The 20,207-nt window shown below is 38.9% G+C and overlaps 2 protein-coding genes across 3 annotated transcripts; one reads left to right on the top strand and one right to left on the bottom strand.

Moving 5' to 3' along the window:
• The first annotated feature begins 1,171 nt into the window (after window positions 1-1,171).
• Window positions 1,172-10,466, top strand: LOC130089932 (EF-hand calcium-binding domain-containing protein 4B-like). Its single transcript, XM_056257546.1, has 16 exons — window positions 1,172-1,673; window positions 2,405-2,516; window positions 2,641-2,800; window positions 2,894-3,040; window positions 3,520-3,610; window positions 3,976-4,071; window positions 4,174-4,361; window positions 4,450-4,521; window positions 4,594-4,639; window positions 4,961-5,052; window positions 5,145-5,628; window positions 5,879-6,017; window positions 6,950-7,031; window positions 7,257-7,473; window positions 7,591-7,667; window positions 10,329-10,466. Exons 1-16 carry the CDS (start codon window positions 1,470-1,472, stop codon window positions 10,414-10,416), a joined length of 2,295 nt encoding a protein of 764 aa, XP_056113521.1. The 5' UTR covers window positions 1,172-1,469; the 3' UTR covers window positions 10,417-10,466.
• Window positions 10,467-11,346: 880 nt separating this feature from the next.
• On the bottom strand, window positions 11,347-20,002 carry prmt8b (protein arginine methyltransferase 8b). 2 transcript variants are annotated; one of them, XM_056257543.1, is made up of 10 exons: window positions 19,478-20,002; window positions 18,158-18,397; window positions 17,080-17,235; window positions 16,549-16,612; window positions 15,695-15,837; window positions 14,854-14,941; window positions 14,302-14,417; window positions 12,936-13,086; window positions 12,731-12,852; window positions 11,347-11,850 (listed from the first exon to the last, which is right to left on the bottom strand). In XM_056257543.1, exons 1-10 carry the CDS (start codon window positions 19,544-19,546, stop codon window positions 11,767-11,769), a joined length of 1,233 nt encoding a protein of 410 aa, XP_056113518.1. In that variant the 5' UTR covers window positions 19,547-20,002; the 3' UTR covers window positions 11,347-11,766. The 2 variants fall into 2 exon arrangements, with proteins under 2 accessions (XP_056113518.1, XP_056113519.1); XM_056257544.1 differs by having other exon boundaries at window positions 18,158-18,394.
• Window positions 20,003-20,207: the final 205 nt, after the last annotated feature.

Below are 20,207 nucleotides of genomic sequence, written 5' to 3'. Positions count from 1 at the left end.
TTTGGGGGATTGGCTCAATTAGTCAATGGCAGATTGTAGGCCTATTCACTCTCTAGCGGGATTTAAATGTTTTTTGACTGACAATCATTTAAATTTACCCTGTAATCTTGATTGTTTGGCCGTTTCATATAGTTTAGCATAGGCTACATGATGATGGTTAATTCTAGAAGAAATGGAAACATTTTACTAGGCCTACATCAAATTAGTTTCAAAAAGAAAAAAAAACTCTAGATGCAGGTTTTTCACGGCATATAAAATGTTTTTAAGCTTGACATGTCGTCCTGCTGAATGGCTACACTGGAAAAAAAAGCAGCGTGGTCAAAAACATCCGTTGAATGTTTACAATAATAGCATAGCAAAACAATAATAAAAAAGGGTAATGAACGTTTTGTGTGAACCGAGATAACCAACACATTCTGGTGCCATTGATTTATGACCAACACCATCAGCTGTTCTTGTAATAGCCTAATGTTGTTCCACGTAATAGTCACATATTTCCAGGATAAAAATGTTTCAACCGTAAACGGAAATACTGTTTTGTGGTGTTGTTGCTATCATCGAGGATGCGCCGCGTTTCTGTCACCAAAGAAACTTCCTGTTCTAAATCTGACCGCAAGATGAACATTTATTCCTCCTCATCAGTGACCGCGGATCTGGTCCATAGACTGTAAAAGGGTCTGGTCCGAGCAAACACGAGTAAAGGCGCTCTCCACACTTCACTCATTTACTGGATTTAATTAAACAAGTTAATACCAACTTTTTTGTACAGACCTGGAAGAGTAACGTTCAGGTAAGAGGTGTTTCTGTATTTAAGAATTCCTCTAGGCTATAAGAACTCAACTCAACTTGCCTTGTACAGGCTATGGGATTTTAGTTTGAGGCTTCATGAAATAAGTATTTCATCGAGTGTTTAGTTTAATGTCACAAATTACACAGAGCGCTAACATTCAACTCTTATTTATTGTTAAACACAGGATGTGTCAACTTTATCTGTCTGTCAACCATGTAAAAGTTCATTTTAATTGGTTCTTGCTTAAATTAAAATATAAACTACTTGATACCCCCTCTTTCAACCCTTAGCAAGTTCGACTTGAGATCAAACATGAAAATTTACCACAGAAACCTGTTCCCCCTTGACATTGTGGTGGTGGGACAGGTCTGCTTACCAATAACGTCAGCAGTGCCAGTGATGATGACTAAGACTAATCTGCATTTCACTTCTCAAAGTCTTAACATTCCTAAAGACGATAAGGATTGCTGATGTGTTGCTCTTTCTCTGTTTCTTTCTGCTGCCTGGGACCCATGCAGGCATTCAGTACAAGACAATAAATGATGATTCCTGAATTAATCAGCATAATTCCCTGTATTGGATCTAGCTTTGGATTCCGTCCCAGTTGTGCTCTCACGTCTCTCGCCTACATTGTATCCTGACCTGTTCAAAGACGGCCAAGGTAAACAGTGCTGGAATCATGTCAGAGATCGGACACGTTAGAGACACACGGGTCACCAGGAGTGGCTCAGACCAGGATGAGAAGCAGCCGAAACCGCGGCCGAGGAAAAGTGTGAAGAAGAACGCAGGATGGGGACACATTGCTATGTTGGACAAAATAGAGGACTTCTTTCAGATCTGTGACAGCGAGGGAAAGGGCTTCATCACACGCACTGATATGAGGGTAAAGTAGGGGTCCTTAACTTGACAGGTCCTTCACCACTTTACATTTTCATTCTTTCATTATTATTATTTAAATATATATTTTTTTACATCTGCCATGGCTTTGGTGTAACTCTACAGCTCTGTATTCAAATTAAGTTTTTGTATTTTTTAGCTTTCTCTGGCCATCAATTATTTTTTTCTTATTAAAATATTGAGGGTGCATGTTTCTGTTACAGTTCAGGCAAGGAAAGAGGAGAAGAGGACCTAAATTGTAGCAGTCTTTTATTTACAAAAATGAAAACAAAGATAATCCAAAACACTGGAATCTTAAGAATAGTTAAACGTAACGTAACAGTTTCTGCTTCTACTCAAAGACAACACAGGACAAATGAACTGAAACAATCTGACAGTTTAAATACACAGGCTAAATTAGGAACCAAACAAGACACAGGTGAACATTATCAATTAACCAATGAGTAACCATAGTAACAAAGGACAAGCAAACAGGAGCTAAACACAGGAAGGAAACACAGAAACCAAAGGAAACAACATAAGAGTCTACAAACAGAACATAACCATAACAGTTGCATTATTTCCCCTCCTGTGTAAAAGGATTTGTTATTTACAATGTTCTAGCACAAAGGGTTAGGCTATCAGAATATCTAGATGGCTGAAAATAGTGTTGATGATGTCATTTTTCCATCTGTTTCTTGAGTATTTAATCATAAACCATCATTCTCTCTATCTTAGAGGCTACTCAAAGAATTGCCACTCACTGCTGAGGAACTCGAGAATGTTTTTGACTCGCTAGACCTGGAAAAAAATGGATACCTGACCATGGGAGAGTTTTCCTCCGGATTCAGTGAGTTTATGATCATCTCCTTCCAGTCAAGAGGATCTATTCAAAAATCATTTGTTATTTGGTACATATATATAGCACAGCAAATTACACACTTTTACAAGGTGTATCTGTAACTGGTCCCCAGGTAACTTTCTTTACGGACGAAGAGTCTCCAAGACTGAGGAACTAATGAATACACCCTCTCAGAGCTCAGGGGATGAAGAGCTGTCAGGGAAAGAGGATGATGAAGAGAGACATTTCAGCGTGTTGATGGAGAGCTTGGGTGCTAGCAATATGTTTGAGGAGTTAGTACTGATGTTTTACCACTGCACATGGCATTGCAATAAGACATTAGCTTTATATTGTTACAAGCAGTAACAGTTCTCTCTTCAATTCAGCCCGAGTGAGGTTCGCAGCCTGTGGACTCAGCTCAGGAAGGATGAGCCTAACCTCCTGTCCAACTTCGAAGAGTTCCTGGCCCGTGTCACATATCAAATCAAAGAGGCGCAACAAGAGAGGAAGGAGATGGAGAGCACCCTCAGAAGGTGACGTGATGATTCTTTATGCAACATGAAATGAGAATGAATTTAGAGCAGTGCCATCTAAAGTCGCATGTTTAAGAGCCAAAAATCTCCCTTGTTTTCTTATTTTCCCCCCATGTTACTTGTGAATAATCCCCGTTTAGAGGCTTAATGTAATTCCCTATAGAATGCTGTTTTATCCCTCCAGTGACCACCAAGTTTACCCAGGTTTTTGCAGTACTTCTGGTGGGAATAAAATGTATTTTGATCAAATCTAGGTCAGAATGATGTGGTTTGCAACATGCATTGTTTAAAGATACACATGAAATCTTATGATCCTTTAATTATTACCTGGATTTGCAGGTCTGAGCCAGTGGTTGGAATGTAATACTGTGAGAATTTGGAAAAAATTCTATAATATGAAAGACTTGTTTGTGTTTGATCTTTGGATTGTATTAGGCTAAATGCATGTTTTAACATTGAACGCCATTGTCATTGCACAGGAAAGCAGCCACACATGACAACGAAATTCGCAGATTATATGAGGAAATGGAGCAACAGATCATTAATGAAAAAGATCAAGCAATTCTGAAGGTAAAAACATTCTTATGAACTGTTGCATGTGCCTTTACACTATACAGTTGAGAATATAAAAAAAGAGAGAGAAATTAATACTTTAATTAAGCAAGGATGCATTAAATGAATCAAACGTGTCAGTAAAGACATTTGAACTTTCTAAAATTATGAAAAAAATGTATCACAGTTTCCACAAAAATATTAAGCAGCACAACTGTTTTCAATATTTATAATAATTAGAAATTATTCTTGAGCAGCAAATTAGCATATTAAAATGATTTCTAAAGGATCATGTGACACTCAAGACAATTCAGCTTCATACATTTCAGTTATTTTGTATCGTAATAATAATACTGAAATTCTATGTTAATTCTCTGTTTCAGGACTCTGAAAATCTGCAGTTGCGCAGTCAGGACCTCCAGCAGCGGCTCCGTAGTAAAGAACAGGATTTGGAGCAGCTTTTCCAAAAACAAAGGAGGGTGAGAGCCACAAATGAACAGGCAGAATCATACAAAATCTTATACTTCTGTGGCACTCACACCTTTTTCAACTCACAGCTGTTTTATATCATTTTTTTTCAGTTAGAGCGACAATGCCGTGACCTTCATAGCGAACAACAGGAGAGTCGACTGGAGAATGTTAAACTGAAAATGACCAATGAGGAGTTGTCTCGTGAACTTGAGCACACCTGCCAGGAGCTGGAGTTGGCTCAGGAGCAGCTGGGCATTCTGCAGGAGCAGGCGTCTCGACTACAGCAGGAGAGAGAGATGTCAGTCTGGCCATTTATTATGTACACACGGAAATCCCACCAGTGTCTTTGTGTCTCTCATACACACACATGCGCTTTACCCTCACAGGGAGATGTACAGAATCACAGAAGGCTTGCAGAGAGAAAAACACAGCTTGATGAAACAGTTAGATCTACTCAGGTGAGCTCAATACATCCTTACATATGCTGTAGACAAACAACAAACATCTCAAATGAAATGTTGTTCTTTTAGAGAAATGAATAAACATCTGCGAGATGAGCGAGACATTAGCTTTCTGGTAAGTTTACGATTTTAAATATTTTTATTTTTACATTTTATTGTAATTTGGTGGTGCGGTTTTGTAAATGTTTTTATTCATGCTTCTTATGATCTTAAAACATTTTGTTCTAAAGCTTAGACATTAGAAATTAATTTAGCATTTTGTGGTCACATAATAATTCCCATATTTCCTTTATCTTGTGTCTTTTCATAGTTTTGACGACTTTACTGTTTTTCTAAAACGTGGAAAATGTTAATAATAAAAAATGAGTGGATGTGTTCCAACTTTTGACTAATAAGAGCAATCATAAACAGAATATCTCCTTGTAATTTACAACAGAAACGCAGCAATTCAATGAAGAAATCCTCACGCAAGCACAGACTGAGCGCAGCTTCAATAAAATACACTGAGAGGAAACCATCTGTCAAAAAGTGAGACATCTTCACATATTCGCACGTGGATACCTACGTACATGATTTAATAACACGGACACATTTACTCTCACCTCTCACTGTCATTTCAGAGAAGTTGACGAAGAGGAAGTGACTCAGCGCTCTAACAGGAAGACCACCTCTTTAGCAAACAGTCAATGTTCACCCTTCACCGCAGGGGATGATGGGAAGCCGGAGGTGGATGTGCAATCTCAGAAGGTGTCTGGGGACTCGGAAGGTGTAAATGACAGAGGGGATGTGGAGGATGCGCCACCGGATGGTTGGCCTCTACGCAGAGTCATATCCATCGAGGAGGACCACCTCCCCCACCTGTTACAAGGAGACCCTCACCTTCTTCTGCATCAGCTCAGTGAGGAAGAAGAAGAGCGAGCCGGAGAGGAAGAAGTTCAGGGGGATCTAGAGACGAGCTCTCTCTACCCGTCCAATGCGTCTCTGGCCTCTGCTGACTCTCCACCACCAGTTAGGGTGAAGAAGCCGTCTAAGTCGAAGTGGATCAGAGGAAACATGCCCTCGTCTGCACGGGGTCAGCCTGTCGGAAAGGAGACCCACCAGCAGGTCAGTGACGGGACATATCATTTGTACCTCATTTCACATGCATTTACATTTTAAAGTCATAAAACCAAATAATTCTTAATTCAAAAATCAGAGACGGAGTCAAAATGTAAGAGACTTTAAATAACATAATATGTGGATTTCGAGACTATGGCCCATTTAAAGTGTAATCGTGTTTTTTACTATGTGCACTCAACACATCCAGCTGTTAGCTTTACTTTAAAGATGTCACTGTGTGTGTTTTTGGCTACAGGGTCCAGCAGAAGGTGCTGCCGCATCCCCTCAACGCCTCTTTAAGGTCATTCTGGTGGGAAACTCCAGTGTTGGTAAAACCGCACTGCTGAGACGCTTCTGTGATGGACAGTTTCATTCTGCCACCTCAGCCACTGTGGGTAAGTTGCTCTCTCCCTCCATGTGCAATTTACAATTTAACTTTGCACAAGTTGGTGAGTGGACGGGTCAGTTCAAGTGGGTTTAACAGATGACTTTGCAGTGAGGGATTTTCAGTAAATGCAAATTGGTTGCCCTTTTACTGGAGTTTACCTTATTTGATCAGAAGGATGAATTACAGCAATCTCTTTTGTTATGATTTAAATGGTCTGTGCATTATTATTCTGCATATAGTATTACTCCTTAAAGGCGTTTCAGTGCATTGGGTTTGAATATGTGTGAGTGTTAATGAACCTACTATGCTATATCAGATGGATTTCTTAAAGCAGGAAACATCACATGAAAGGGCTTGGGAAGTCACACTCCCTGCATTTAAAGCCTGCCACACATTGCGCAGCAGATTATGTCAAACACCATCAGTTCACTTTATATCAAAGTTTCTAGGCTTTCACCCCTGGACTCTAGTGGCCCATAAACAACATGGACGTTTAAATAATTCTGATTAAAAAATGTAATTGTATTAGTTACAAGTAAACCAAAATGGCAATTAACACTGGACTTTTCCCAGCCATTTTAGTTACTTTCAACCAGCTGGTCCCAAGTCAATTTTTAGTGAATGTTACTTTGTTGTCTTTCTTTGGAATAAATACAACTTGGTTCGATATTTTTCTCTATAATTCAATGACAATCATAAGCATGTGGCTAAAGTGTTTAAAACACCTGTATATTCCACACAGAAATATTACTCAACAGTAACCTCTAGTGGCCATTATCCCTCACTGCAGTAATGGTTTGTTGTATGTTTTGATTTTTAATAAAGGAACATGATTTCAGCAGTATTTTATATGCCTTTATTTTGTTGTGTATATTTTTATTTAGCTTTATGTGTGTAGTGCACTTTTATATATAACTTCAATTGTGTTGTGTTGTACAGGCATTGACTATAGTGTGCGGACTCTGAATTTGGGGGACTGTCACTTTGCCCTTCAGCTATGGGACACTGCAGGCCAAGAAAGGTGAGGCCCTGATACGAACATACAGGATAGAGTTTTGCATTTATATCTTCTTATTTAGGACATTTACATTCAGCTTCAGTGTGTATGCTTCATTTTTGTTCCCCAGACTGTGCTGTTATCCTTTAAAGCATCTCTAAAAAGCTTGTCGCAACCAAAACATGAACTCACTTGTCACTGATGATAAACATCCAGCGTGAAGAAATGCAATGTCACTGTGCTCTGCAGGTATCGCAGCATTACCAAGCAGTTTTTCCGCAAGGCAGATGGCGTGGTGGTCATCTACGACATAACAATGGAGGACAGTTTCAGATCAGTCCGCCCCTGGCTGACCAGCATACAGGAGGCCGTAGGCGACCCTATCCCGGTCATGCTCCTGGGAAACAAATCGGACCAGGAGAATGTGCGAGAAGTGCAGACAAAGGAGGCTGATATGCTTGCAGAGGTGTGCTCTCTCACACACACAGTATATCTTACCATATTTACATCATATGCTTTGCTGTCACAAGTCTACATCACTTTATCCAACTCATTATGCACCGATTTGCGTCATATTTGGTAGGAAACAAACCTGATGTTCTACGAGTGCAGTGCTTATACTGGAGCTAATGTGTTGGAGGCCATGATACATCTGGCCAGGTAAGAACTGAAAACACCTCAATGCAACGTTACCAAACGTACTACGTTTAGCTGTGATCTTTGTAACACCTCACCCAGGGCTACAACCCACAAAAAAGATACGTATAAAACTGTGAGTCAGCTAGCTGTCTGCAAACATCATCAGATGTCGAACGGAAAGCTTGTGGGGTTGTTTTATCTTCAAAATGCGATTCTCTCATCTTTACATCAGTCGTTTTTGTTGTTGTTGCAGACCTTATGAACCTAATGTAGTTTATTTACTTTGAAAGGCCCACTAAATGTGCATGTTGGCGGCCATGTTGAGATCACATGACCTGCCCAATACTACTAAATACTTGTAGTGATAATCAGATAGGTAATCGAGCCAGCTCTGGTATGTGGAGTAAATTAACTAGATTCTAATTTACTAAAGTCTCTTCCATTCGTGAAACAAAGGGGACAGTGTTTTGAATTGATTAAATCATTGACTCATTCGCACATGCAGCGTCTTCTCTGACGAATGAACAACGAAGTGCTTTGCTTACTAATCGAGCCAGCTCGGGACATGTGACTCGAGATGACATCTCGTGAGTCCGGCCGAAGACCCCTTAGGGTCTCCTCTGTTTTAATCACCTCACACACAGAGCATAAGTGTAATAACGTGATCACCACCACTCAAATGATTAAACTCATCAACTCAGAGGAGTACGCACACACACGAAACTCCCCAGAGGGGGAGTGAGCGAGAGTCCACCACCCCGGCAAACTCTAACTGAACTCTGCTACACACACACACGCAGAAACACTCATTCATGAACTTTTAAATGCCTACCTCTTTAAACGTATGAAGTGTTTCTCTTGTTGTGTTTTACAATCCCCATGTGACCAAATTGATGTAACTATAAGCTTTTATGGTATGTAATCAGTTTGACATTCGTTTAATCACGAAAATCATGTATCTGCATTTTACTAGCCCTAGGAATGTCGCGCTTGGTATGATTGGAATCAGAGGAATCGAATAAGATCGAATCACTGAACCAAAGTGCAACATGAGGCATACTTTTATCAATACCAGTTTAGAAGTGTATTTTTACTAAATGTTATCTTCCATGCACATGACCCGGAGGGCGTGTGTTTTCGCAAACACAGAAGTTTGACAACACGCCTCCTCCCCAAACGATTGGATAGGACACGCAAGAAAGGCGTGCCTCTAGCTCCTTCAAAACTCGAACGCCACAATCTGTTCGATGCAGTTTCTACGCCACATGAGAGCTTTTCCTGTGAGAGGATCCATGGCTCCTTCGGGGAGCTTTCTCCGTTTTCTTTAATCTTTCTTTATTTTCGTCTTCGGACTTTTCTTACGTTTAGTTTCAGTGAAATGAACGTAATCGGCAACTTCAACCTGAAGGAGACTCTTCGAATCTGCAGCGACCACGCTCGCCCAGAAGAGCTGAGAAAGCACGCACCCGCTCCTAAGGACACGCACGCAAGACGCGGTTTTCCTCAGCAACACCAGGAGAACCAAAGACCTTTAAGCCTTCATTCAAACTAACGCGCTTTGCCCGCTCTGAAATAACCACGTGAACGCATGACGCGAGGACAGAGACACGCACCCTTATTCACATCAACCACAAAGAGCTTTACCTGTGCAAGTAACCGTTTACCATTCTTTCGAGGTTTAAGATCTGTTGATTCTTGGTGTCTAAAAAGGTTCTGTGTCTATGATGAATTTTGCCAAACCAGAAGATCTCTCATCTTCTCACTCTCTCTCTCTCTCTCTCTCTCTCTCTCTCTCTAACTCCCAATCTTGCGCTCTCGCAATCTCTCTCTCTCACTCCTGTTTGTTATTCGTCTGTCTCATTTGTTTTACTGTTTACTGTACATACATGTATCCCGTGTTTAAATGTAGAATTCTGTATCCGTAGTTTCATTTTATTAAAACCATTATATTCTTGATTGTTTTGAATGCTCATACTTTACAAGTCAATGAAATGCGATCCTATAGCTACAAAAGCTTGACAAGTTGTTACTATATCAGTAACGTAAATTTTATAAACACGAGAAAATTAATGTTCACGGCCGGAACATTGAGATTTCTTGGAGTTTATAAAAAGGGACAACCTTGTTGAGAAGTTGGTAAGTTAATCTTACGGCTGTTTGCTGGACAAACCGATTGTTTGATAAACTAAATTAATTCCCTTAAAGTTGTCTCATATAATCGATCTGTAATGAGACGATTGATATATGAATGAGGAATTATAATTCGTTATGATTTACCATTCATATATACAATCGATCTATTTTCAATTTCGATAATTTAACTGTAATATGCAATATATTAATCATATTCATGATTAATTATTAAAATTCCCTATGCATAATTTGAGCTAATTAAGGCACATCTCGATGTGACTACATACTACACAGTAACCCCACTATAACCAGATACTTTCAGCTGTCGAACAAATTAAAATTGGTTACATTTAAATGAATGTAGGTTACATTTACTTAAGTGTTCATTCAAATACTTATAATAATCAAAGTTGCATTTACAGAATCCAATAAAATATAAATTATTATTTTCTCAAAATGTTTTTGGTTGTGCTCCCAATTTTTATTTATTCGACAGCTAAGACTTATGTTAAAGAATATAATATATATCATAATATGATATTTTTGCAGAGTCCTGAGGGAACAGGAAGACAGAGTATGGGTGAACACGGTCAGACTGGTGGATCAACCACTGAAGAAGAAATCCTGCTGCAAGTGACCACACACACATACACACTTATGGGTGAAATCACTGCGCTTTATGTATCATCATCATCAGACCTTATACTCAATGTAAATAGTTGAATGTTGGCTGCAAATTCACTTATACCTGAATCAAGCACTAATAGTGTAATGTAATGTGTAAAAAGGTTTATGTCCAGTTCTGAGCTCATCTGATATGTGTCCAACTGTAGATGAAGTAGGTCTATATTGTAGTCACAGGACACTTTGTCACACCTCATTTCAAATATCTTTGTACATATTCTATTTTGTTAACAATACAACCCCATTCTTTTTTTAATGGAGTGTAGTAAAACAAGTGTAGTTGGCACTACATCCAACTAAACACATTCAACCAGGAAAGAACAAAGTCATTTAGGAAAAAATGTGATTGTTTGTTACTTTCCATTTATTTAGCATTACAATAGCCTCATTCAGTCCACCTAAAGTACTAGCATCATGAAACCTAGATTTCACAATGGCCAGTAAAACCTCTCTACTAGAACAAGAAGTGTTTTCGGTAACTGTTTGCAGTTCAGTTGATGACAACATCAATAAGCACTAAAATCTTCAATGTTATTGAGGGAAGAACATTGGCTGGAGTCGGTGTCGAACATGTCGTGCCTCCTTCATCTGAACTGTTCTGTGACCATCTTGTTTTACACAAAGGATCAAACAGGTGCTTCAAACAGGTTGTATGTGAGAGGGATCTGACATTTAAACAAGAACTCAAATCCAAAATATTCTTAGGTTAAAACTCTCACATTAAAGTTACTCTAAAATAACAAATCTTGTATTTGATAAGGATGATTTAATATAGTTTAGCTGCTCTTAGAGGTTCTTTAGAAAAATCTTAGTGAAGCCTGAATTAATTGAAATAAAAGCAAAGGCAGAAAACATGCCAGTGGTCACTATATTAAACAACTCAACACTAACCCAATAAATATAACACAATAAAATGCACTTAAACATCAGCTAAACTCTTCATTTATGCATCCAAACTGAAGCCTTTGTTCTATGAGGCATTGTACGATTTCACATTGGCATATACTGTTCATTAACACTTTTCTATCTTATGTGGTTGAATAAACACAAACTTTGACATTCTCAGACTCGTTTACAGTTACATTCAGAGTGATGTTTTCACAGTCTATTCTTTACGTGCATTTAAGAACGTGACGCGCGGTGACTATTGCTTGAGTGCTGGCCTCGCACTGATGACATCACAGAAGGGTCCTGTGGTTCGCCAGCCTCTCTTATCCAGACAGAGGCAGAGGAGAGACACAGTCCATCTCTCCACCGAATCTCCCTGGGAAACGGTGTCCCGACTCAAGATGCCGCACGAGTTTTACCGCATCTTGTAGTCATGAGAGATGGCTGCGTCACAGAGCTGCCCTTTAAAATCCAGCTCGAAGGTGAAGTCCAAGTCACGCTGAAAGAAATCAAGTTCTTTTTTTGTCATTTTATTTCTTTGAAATCTGCCTCCTACTTGTTTATAAACCAGTGGTTTTCAACAAGGAGGGCAAGAACCACTAGAGGGCACACTTCCAAGATGGTTTAAAATGATTTCAAATAAGACAAAGAAAGTTAAAAAATAAGCTAAAACAGCTCAAATTTATTTTGATTTGTTATACAAGGGAATTTAAAGTATGATTTCTAGACCTGAGAAAGCCATGGAAGTTAATAAAAAGTTGTGGAAAATTTGTATTAAATATTTTATTGGGTAGAAATTGCTATTTGTGAGTAAAATATCATTTTTAAAACTCACTGACAATAAAAAGTGTAAACCCTGGAGAACATTCAGTTATTGAAAATTAAGGAATTCTGGAATTCAATTATTTTATTTGTTGTAATATATTGCTACTAGTGCTGTCAAATCTGTTAATCGCGATTAATCGCATCTAACATAAAAGTTTGTTTACATATATGTGTGTGTAAATATATTTATATATGTCTGTGTGTATATACTGTGTATATACACACATGTTTGACTCAGACATATATATATATATATAAATATAATAATATAGGCCTACTGTATATACACACACATATATTACGTAACCACAAACGTTTATGTTAGATGCGATTAATCGTGATTAACAGATTTACACTTATTGCTACTCCTAGTTTCTGTAAATAAGTTTGGAAATGAGAAGCTTTGTTATAACAGCAGAGGTAGGCCTACCAGGAATATCTTAGGTGGGCATTCAAATATTATCTTGCAGTCAAAAATGTTGAGACCCACTGTTCTAAACGTTCGATTTCTCTCCATCTCCATTTCCCACCCCCACACACACTTCCAGCCTCACCTGGTTATTCTCGTTGGGCTTGACGGTGATGCTTCCCAGGATTTCTTCTCCTCTCCGCACCGTTAAGTAATCCTCCAGATAAAACACTGTTTGCTTCCAGTGAGTGCTGGGAGCGTCAGGGGCTGGAAGGGAATGTACAATGGCTCGGTTAGTACTGGATTTATTTGTAAGAGATAATTGGGCACAGAATAAGAGAAGGCTGAACCTGTAGAAAAGCCCGTCTTCTTGTGACACTTGGTGAACTCAATGTTGAAGTACGTGATGAGAGCGTGAACATAGTCGTTCCTCTGAATCTGCAGACAGAAGGCCGAGGTGAACGCCAGGTCCTCCGGCTTCACCGTGTAGATGTCCACCTCCTGAAAGCCATATGTCCCGTCTCACACTTAGAGATTATGTTTAAATAGAGATTATGATTGGCCCACATACTTGCACTAACAAAGTCCTTTGATGATCTGCCATCTGTGATCTAAGCTTGAAGTGTGATGTGGTTTATGTCATATAGTCTTAACCCATACATCATCACAACAGATCCAGTTTCAGGCTATATTGCTTGGCTGTGGCTTTACTGCTGCCTGTATAAGTAGAGAAGTTGGCACAAGTAACAGCCTCGGTGAACCAAGATCCTCTTACTCTTTGTGTGAACAACAGATCAGTGAAGCATTGAGCCTTTCATTTGTTCAATTCAGCCTTTCATTTAATAAACCTCACAAAGAGGCCGAAATCATTCTCCTCTTCAAAGAGTTTGATCCCGCAGGTGATTCAGAGGCACATTGAAAGCACAGCCTTTTCTTTCTTGCTTTCTTTCTTGCTTTCTTTCTTGCTTGCTTTCTTGCTATCTTGCTTTCTTTCTTTCTTTTTTTCTTTCTTGCTTGCTTTCTTGCTTTCTAGCTCTCTCTGTCCCTTACATTGTCTCTTTTCTTTTGACATTCAATATGTCTTCACTGACAAAAGGATCATAAACTCTTTTTTCTTTTTTGCTGAAGCCTAATGCTCATAGATCTCATTTAAATCTCCCGAACTCTAAAACAGCAACCAGTTCTCTCTCACTTAAGTTTCATCTTTATACAGTCATCTTAAGACTAGTTATGGGTATAGAAATATAGATAAGCATAGCAAATACTTTGAGAGTTAATACATTTAGAATTAATATTTCATTTTGATAATTATTATTTGTATTATATTATCAATTTAATCGCATTCCTGTTTAGGTGAAACAACCTTACACAGTAAAGAAATCTTTCCTACTGTATGGGATAATACACTTTTATTAAGGGATAATTCTATATTTATAAACAAGGCTTCAAATGACCTACACAATGATATTATTAGCATTATATTTCGTGAGGACTTATTTCTGCCCTGCTAATTTAAATGAATGATTGGTGTTTGCGTGTTGAGATGAACACACGTTGCACGCTGTCATCAGGCGGCACGTTACTGTGAATTGTTCTGTTATGTAACACCCCCACTACATGTCTTCCATAGTAGCCTATCGCACGGGTCCATCAGTATGATTCAAATCTGATCTTGCTCACATATACATACAGAGAGAGGCGAGCACATACTCGTACCTTAACAAGGCAGGTGTTGGTCACGACTTGTTTAGGGTCTACTATGTCCACCAGGGGCTCCATCATAGCAACGTTCCGAATGCACGTCATGTCAAAACCATAGACGTTCTCCCACCCTGCAACCACAGAGAAAATATATTTTAAGACATTTTAAAACTCGCTTGTGTCTGAAAAGTAGAAAATCTGTGTGGCTGTGTCTGGGAGTCTTCATTTGGACCTAAAATAGACTCCTGCCTCCTCTGTGTCTGGCAGCATTTGATTACATCCCATCGCATGAGTGTTAGGCCGAGGAGAATCTCATACTTTCATCCAAAACATGAAGGAGGGAGTCAAAGGGAAGGAGAAAAAGCAAACGTTTTGCTGCGGGGGAGTAATGGAGCTCAACAGGAATTTTAAGCTAAATAAATGTGAGGAAACCAAAGAGATACAGTATAAAAGGTAATTTAATACAGGACATGTAGTTGCCTCATGGCTGTGTGTGTGTGTGTGTGTGTGTGTGTGTGTGTGTGTGTGTGTGTGTGTGTGTGTGTGTGTGTGTGTGTGCGCGCTCACAGTGGATTTTGAAGTCTTTGTACTGTCGATCCTCAATGGCAACCACATACAATGTCGCTCTGTCTGGAAACATGAAACCGCCAGGTTTCTGAAAAATGACAGGAAAGAAAATCTTCAGAAATCACCTATGAAAATGTATGGGTTGTTGACGGATGTCCAACTTATTTTTTTTGTAAGTTCAAGTTTTATTATTAATAGTAGAAGTATACATAATAGGTCATAAAACACCATAATAATATTAACCACAATAATATAATATAATATAATTATCTAAATTATATAATATATCATTATTATCTAAAATATTTTAAATACTTTAATATAAATTTAATATAAATATATAAATCATATCAGGTCAAAAGATAGCTTTAAATATAATATAATAGTTTTAATAATTATTTATATAATTTATTTTTTTATGTAATTATTATCTAAAGTAGACACTGCTGAAACAGTTTGAAATTTAAACTCAACTACCCTCATATAACATTTTAATTTACAAAAATGCATTCCTGGCATATGCGTGATTATATTCCAATTATTCCAGTGACTTCACATCTTTCTTTCTTTTCCTTCCTGTTCAGTGCACCATAAAAATAACTCTAGGGTGAAACAATGTACTGGCACCAACACAATGGTTCTATAAAAATCTCTAACAAGCCACTTGTCCTCTGGACCAAATTGTCATTCAGTGGTAGACATTCATCAGCAGCCCAATGACAAGCCACTCATTCCCATTTATAAATGATCGTTTTCAGCATGGACACACGTTTCACATTCTAATTAGTCAAATAACCTTGGCCTTGAGACAGCCAACACACACAGACAAACACACACTGACCAGCCATTTGTCCCTGGCGTAGATGACAGTATTGAGCATAGACTCATAGAAAAGACAGTAGCCCATCCACTCTGAAATGATGATGTCCACCTGATCCACGGGCAGTTCAGTCTCCTCCACCTTCCCTTTAATGATCGTAATAACTGCAAGATGCACAAAAAATAGAGAAGAGACAGTGAGGCTTGAATTTAGCTTATTTTATACTATGTAATGTACAATTAAATATATTATTTGTATATAGAGAGAGAGAGAGCGAGAGATTTTGTTCTAAATAAATATATTTATAACAATAAAATTAAAAAATATTACAATTCCTGATGGATAAAATCAAGTCTCACCTGACTTTTTTGTTTTGTTTCATTCATAAATGTCACATTGCAGGAATCAAATGGGTTAAGAACCCAGCATTTACACACAAGAATTATAAGAATGTCACAAGAATGACAATATAAAGTTACATTTGATTGATTGGATTCTTCATGGTTATCTCTCCCTCCCTCTTTTTTTCTCTCATCATCTCCGTTATTCCCATTTTGCAAAAGGCAGTTTGCCAATCTCCAATTTCCATGTGTGTGTGTGTGTGTGACTGCTCTCACACACTGACTCATGGCTTCTCGCCCGCCCGCTGCTCTCCAGTGTTAATGAGAGCTGCTGTGGACAACTAAACAACAACTTCTGCCATCACACCACAAGTGGAGAGTGTCAGCTACAGGAAGTGACTATGCTACTTCCTGTGTCGTGGAACTCCACTTGCCTAGAGGAAAATGTATGACTCTTCTATTCCACACAAGAATGAAGATCAGACCGAAACACTGTGCTGTGTCCAAACAGGAATGAGCAGCAGGATGTCTTACCATTGTCCAGGTGATTTGATTTGATGATTTTTTCGGAATACTCTGATATACTGGAGCATTCAATCTACAAAACAAAATGAAAATTAGCTTAATTATATTAGCATATTTAGCAAGAACCGTATTAGAGGTATGCTAGCTGACTCAAGCCAGACGGAACCCTTTTTTATGCATAACTTCAAGTTTAACTTTAAATGTCTATAAAACTGTGAACCCTTTCTTATATGCATCCGTGCTCCGGACAGAAACAGAAACCTCTTTTGTTTATTGTGGCATATGAAAGATAAGCGACTAGAACTGGACCTAGTGGGTGGATCAATGGAGTGTTATCTAATACAGACCAGAAACACAGTAACACTACTGATATTATCAGCACACACTCCCACTCTTTCTCTCCAGATATTCATAGATATAGTTTGTGAGTGTAAAAAAGAGTCAGATCTGCAGTAAAGTAAAGCCTGCATGTTGCCCTCTAACTCAAACCTATTGTATATGACAGTAAACACACTTGGAATGAGTAATTTGAGTCCTCACCCCATACACATGCTTGGCTCCTGCCTTGGCAGCAAACATGGAGAGGATTCCGGTTCCGCTGCCCACATCTAGAACAATCTTATCCTTAAAGATGTGTTTATTGTGGTACATGGAGTTCCTATAAGTTAGTGTCCTCACCTCATCCTTTAGCATTTCCTTTTGAGAGAAAAGATAAGTTATAAACTGTAGAAAATATATATAGATTATTTTGATGGTCCCCTTTAGACATTCTGTTGACTATAAGCAACGTTGCACCTACATGTCAACTAACTCTCATTGGAGTATTAGTAAACTGTTAGGGGTAGGGTAAGTAGAATAAGGGGTTCGCGTTAGTAGAATAAGCTGATGCACTTGCAAAGTTACTTAAAGTCAACAGAATGTCTAAAAGGGACCATCAAAATGAAGTGTTACCAAATAGAAAGTTAAAAAGAAATAGAATTTTATAACATTATAATTGTCTTTACTTTGACAACCCTTGCTGTGTTCATTTTCCCAAATAATTGATTGGTATATGGCTGCACATACTTGACTTATGCATGTGAGATGTCCTTAGAGTCCATGACTTTTATCCCTCATTTCTGGACCTTTTCTCTTGGACTGTGCTATGGAGGACAATATATAGGACACAAAGCGCAGTGTCTCCAGGATTCTTTTTATAGAGACAGGTCTCCATTTAGCCTGCTGGGATTAACTGATACACATCTTCCCAAGCACCCCCTCCCCCCGCTCCAATTCTCTTTCCTTTTCTTTCGCTCTTTCTCCCTCTTACTCTTGTCCTTCTTTTTCTGTGTGTTATCAAGAAGTGTTCTTTTATCTGCAGACAGATCCAATTTGACCCTCATGCTCTAAATGTGCCGGTATCAAAGGTGTTCTCTCACTTCTTCTTCAATGAGGTAAAAGCGTTTCAGTGACAAATGTAAGTATGTTCTTATCATCAGCTGCGCGTAATAAAAGTTATTTAGCAGAAACATCTTCCTGTCCTTGATAGTGAACAAGATAACATTTTCATCTTAGACTAGCATACTCCACTAACTCCCATACTAGATGGTAAAGCCATCCGAACTGGACCTTCGATTACCTCATGAATTCCAAAGTGGGCATAGGAGTCAAAGTAGTAATCCCGGGATGTCATCTCCTCTGGGTTGAGTAGCTTGGCCATTTTGCCTCGTCCCGGACAGGCGGACAGTGCAGAGACATGTGGGGTGTGCGGGGGGTGTGGAACATGATGAACGGAGGTCACTGGCTTTGGTAGCGGAGAAGGTTGCATGGCCTGGGACGAGGGAACACTGGAAATATGCTGCTGATGCTGCTGGCGCTGCTGGGAAAGTCAACAGTAAAATAATCTGCAATGGCTCTTTGTCCTACATAACCACTTATTGGATTCAGTGAGTGTAATTATGTTTTTTTTTTATCTAAAACAACTCATAATGTGTTCAAAGTATACATTTAATCAGTTTATGCAATCTTTAGGAATCAAACACATGACCTTGGTATTGCTATGTCCTACGGTTTGAGCTATTAGAACAATGTATTCATTTATTTATTGAAAGTAATAAAAAAAATACCTTGAAAAAACACATTTGCAGAAAAAAATGACATTGAATAAAACTAAATATTGTAAAGACTTATGATATTCTCTGTGTATTTATTTATTTTTATCTTTGATTTGATGATCCAAGGTATTTTTTTCATGTGATAAATAAATATAATGTCAAAACAGTTTTGTAAAAATAGGCTACGTGTAGAAGATGGACTAAGGAACATAAATGTGTTTCACCTTGTGATTTTTTTTACCTTGCTTTTCAGCGCTTCTAATATTTAGTTAACTAATTATCAACGTCGACGTTTAAATCAGGTATGCAAAAGGGGGGGGGGGGGCAAATACTGCAGCACCAAGGACAGCGCTCAGGCGTCTCTCGATGACCCAATAGACTATATAAAAGAGGAATTGAGTGCTATTCAGCACGCACACGACTAACTTTAATGTCTTGCTTTTTCGTATAGGTACAAATTTAGGCTTATTTATTGTGTTCGAGTTTATAAAAGGCTTCTTGCATCAGATATCCGCTTAATCTTTATGCAACCTACGCGCAGCATACATTTTGATAGCCTATAAACCTCTATAATTAGCATTTGGTGTGTTGTGTGATCGCTATTCTTTCAGGACGAGGGAACTGGACGTGTTCTGCTCTGGATCTCGCTGTTCTTTACCCTGCATAGTCACACATCACCGGGCACTGATTTGTATGACCTCCAAAACAGCGCGTCATTTTACGCGATCATGCACTTAAGCACACATAAGCGACTAGAATTAATCACATGCGATTTACAAGTGTGCACATGAATGTTTGGACGAGCATTGATGCATTATGCACAACTTAAGGAATCTTTGACTTACCTCCGAGCTCTCCGCATCCGCCATCTTTCTCCGCAGGAGCAGGCACCGCGATGAGTGCCTCAGTCCCATGCGAGCCAACGGGATCCGGATTAACTAGATAAGGGCAAGTATCGGCACTAAATGTCCTATAAAAGTTTTAAAACATGCAGCAATAAGCAATTCTCGGTTTGCGCTTTAAAACGACACATTTGTTAATTTGCACAGTTGTGTTAAATAAACAATAAATGCCTAAAATGGAACTAATAGGGAATATGTCATAAAGACTTCTTAGATAGTCCCTTAACTCCATGGTTCCGACTCCTACTGAAAGCCCATCGCGCAAAAGTTCTTCCAGAGGTGCTAAGCGCCACTTGGAGACCAGTTGAGCCACGACGCGTCAGCATCCACATCACCTGCCGCTGCGCATCGCCGCGTTACCTATAGCCTGATAGATCAGAACGCATCTTTTATTTCAGTTTAACACGATGATCCATTGTTTTTCAGTTCGCATTAAGTCATCGAATCCTAGCTTGGTCGCGTTGTGGTCAGTCAAGTGCGTCTGGTTCGCGCTGAAAGTTGGAGTTGAAAGACTGTGCTGACTGAACTCGAGCGCAGCGAGTGCAGAACTGGAGCGATATCAGTGGCTGAATTAGTGCCTCCCACATAAGTATCGCACCTCCACTTTCTCCAAATAAAGGACACAAGGCTTTCAATCCATTTCAAGGCTGTAACTTTTCAGACAAACATGTAC

The sequence above is a fragment of the Rhinichthys klamathensis genome, unplaced genomic scaffold (assembly GCF_029890125.1).
Source record: "Rhinichthys klamathensis goyatoka isolate OS25496 unplaced genomic scaffold, OSU_Roscu_1.1 h1tg000139l_1, whole genome shotgun sequence".
Classification (NCBI taxonomy): Eukaryota; Metazoa; Chordata; class Actinopteri; order Cypriniformes; family Leuciscidae; genus Rhinichthys; species Rhinichthys klamathensis.
The sequence above is the reverse complement of the archived record's forward strand: the minus strand, read 5'-3'. Positions and strand labels throughout refer to the sequence as shown.

Excerpts from the sequence above, each read along its gene's own strand:
- LOC130089932 (XM_056257546.1), top strand. The coding sequence starts at position 1,470 with ATGTCAGAGATCGGACACGTTAGAGACACACGGGTCACCAGGAGTGGC. Across the intron at positions 3,611-3,975 it reads AAGATCAAGCAATTCTGAAG|GACTCTGAAAATCTGCAGTT; the intron begins GTAAAAACATTC and ends TCTCTGTTTCAG. Across the intron at positions 4,362-4,449 it reads CTACAGCAGGAGAGAGAGAT|GGAGATGTACAGAATCACAG; the intron begins GTCAGTCTGGCC and ends TTACCCTCACAG.
- prmt8b (XM_056257543.1), bottom strand. The coding sequence starts at position 19,546 with ATGGGACTGAGGCACTCATCGCGGTGCCTGCTCCTGCGGAGAAAGATG. Across the intron at positions 18,398-19,477 it reads CGGATGCGGAGAGCTCGGAG|CAGCGCCAGCAGCATCAGCA; the intron begins GTAAGTCAAAGA and ends TGACTTTCCCAG. Across the intron at positions 17,236-18,157 it reads CCCACTTTGGAATTCATGAG|GAAATGCTAAAGGATGAGGT; the intron begins GTAATCGAAGGT and ends TTCTCTCAAAAG.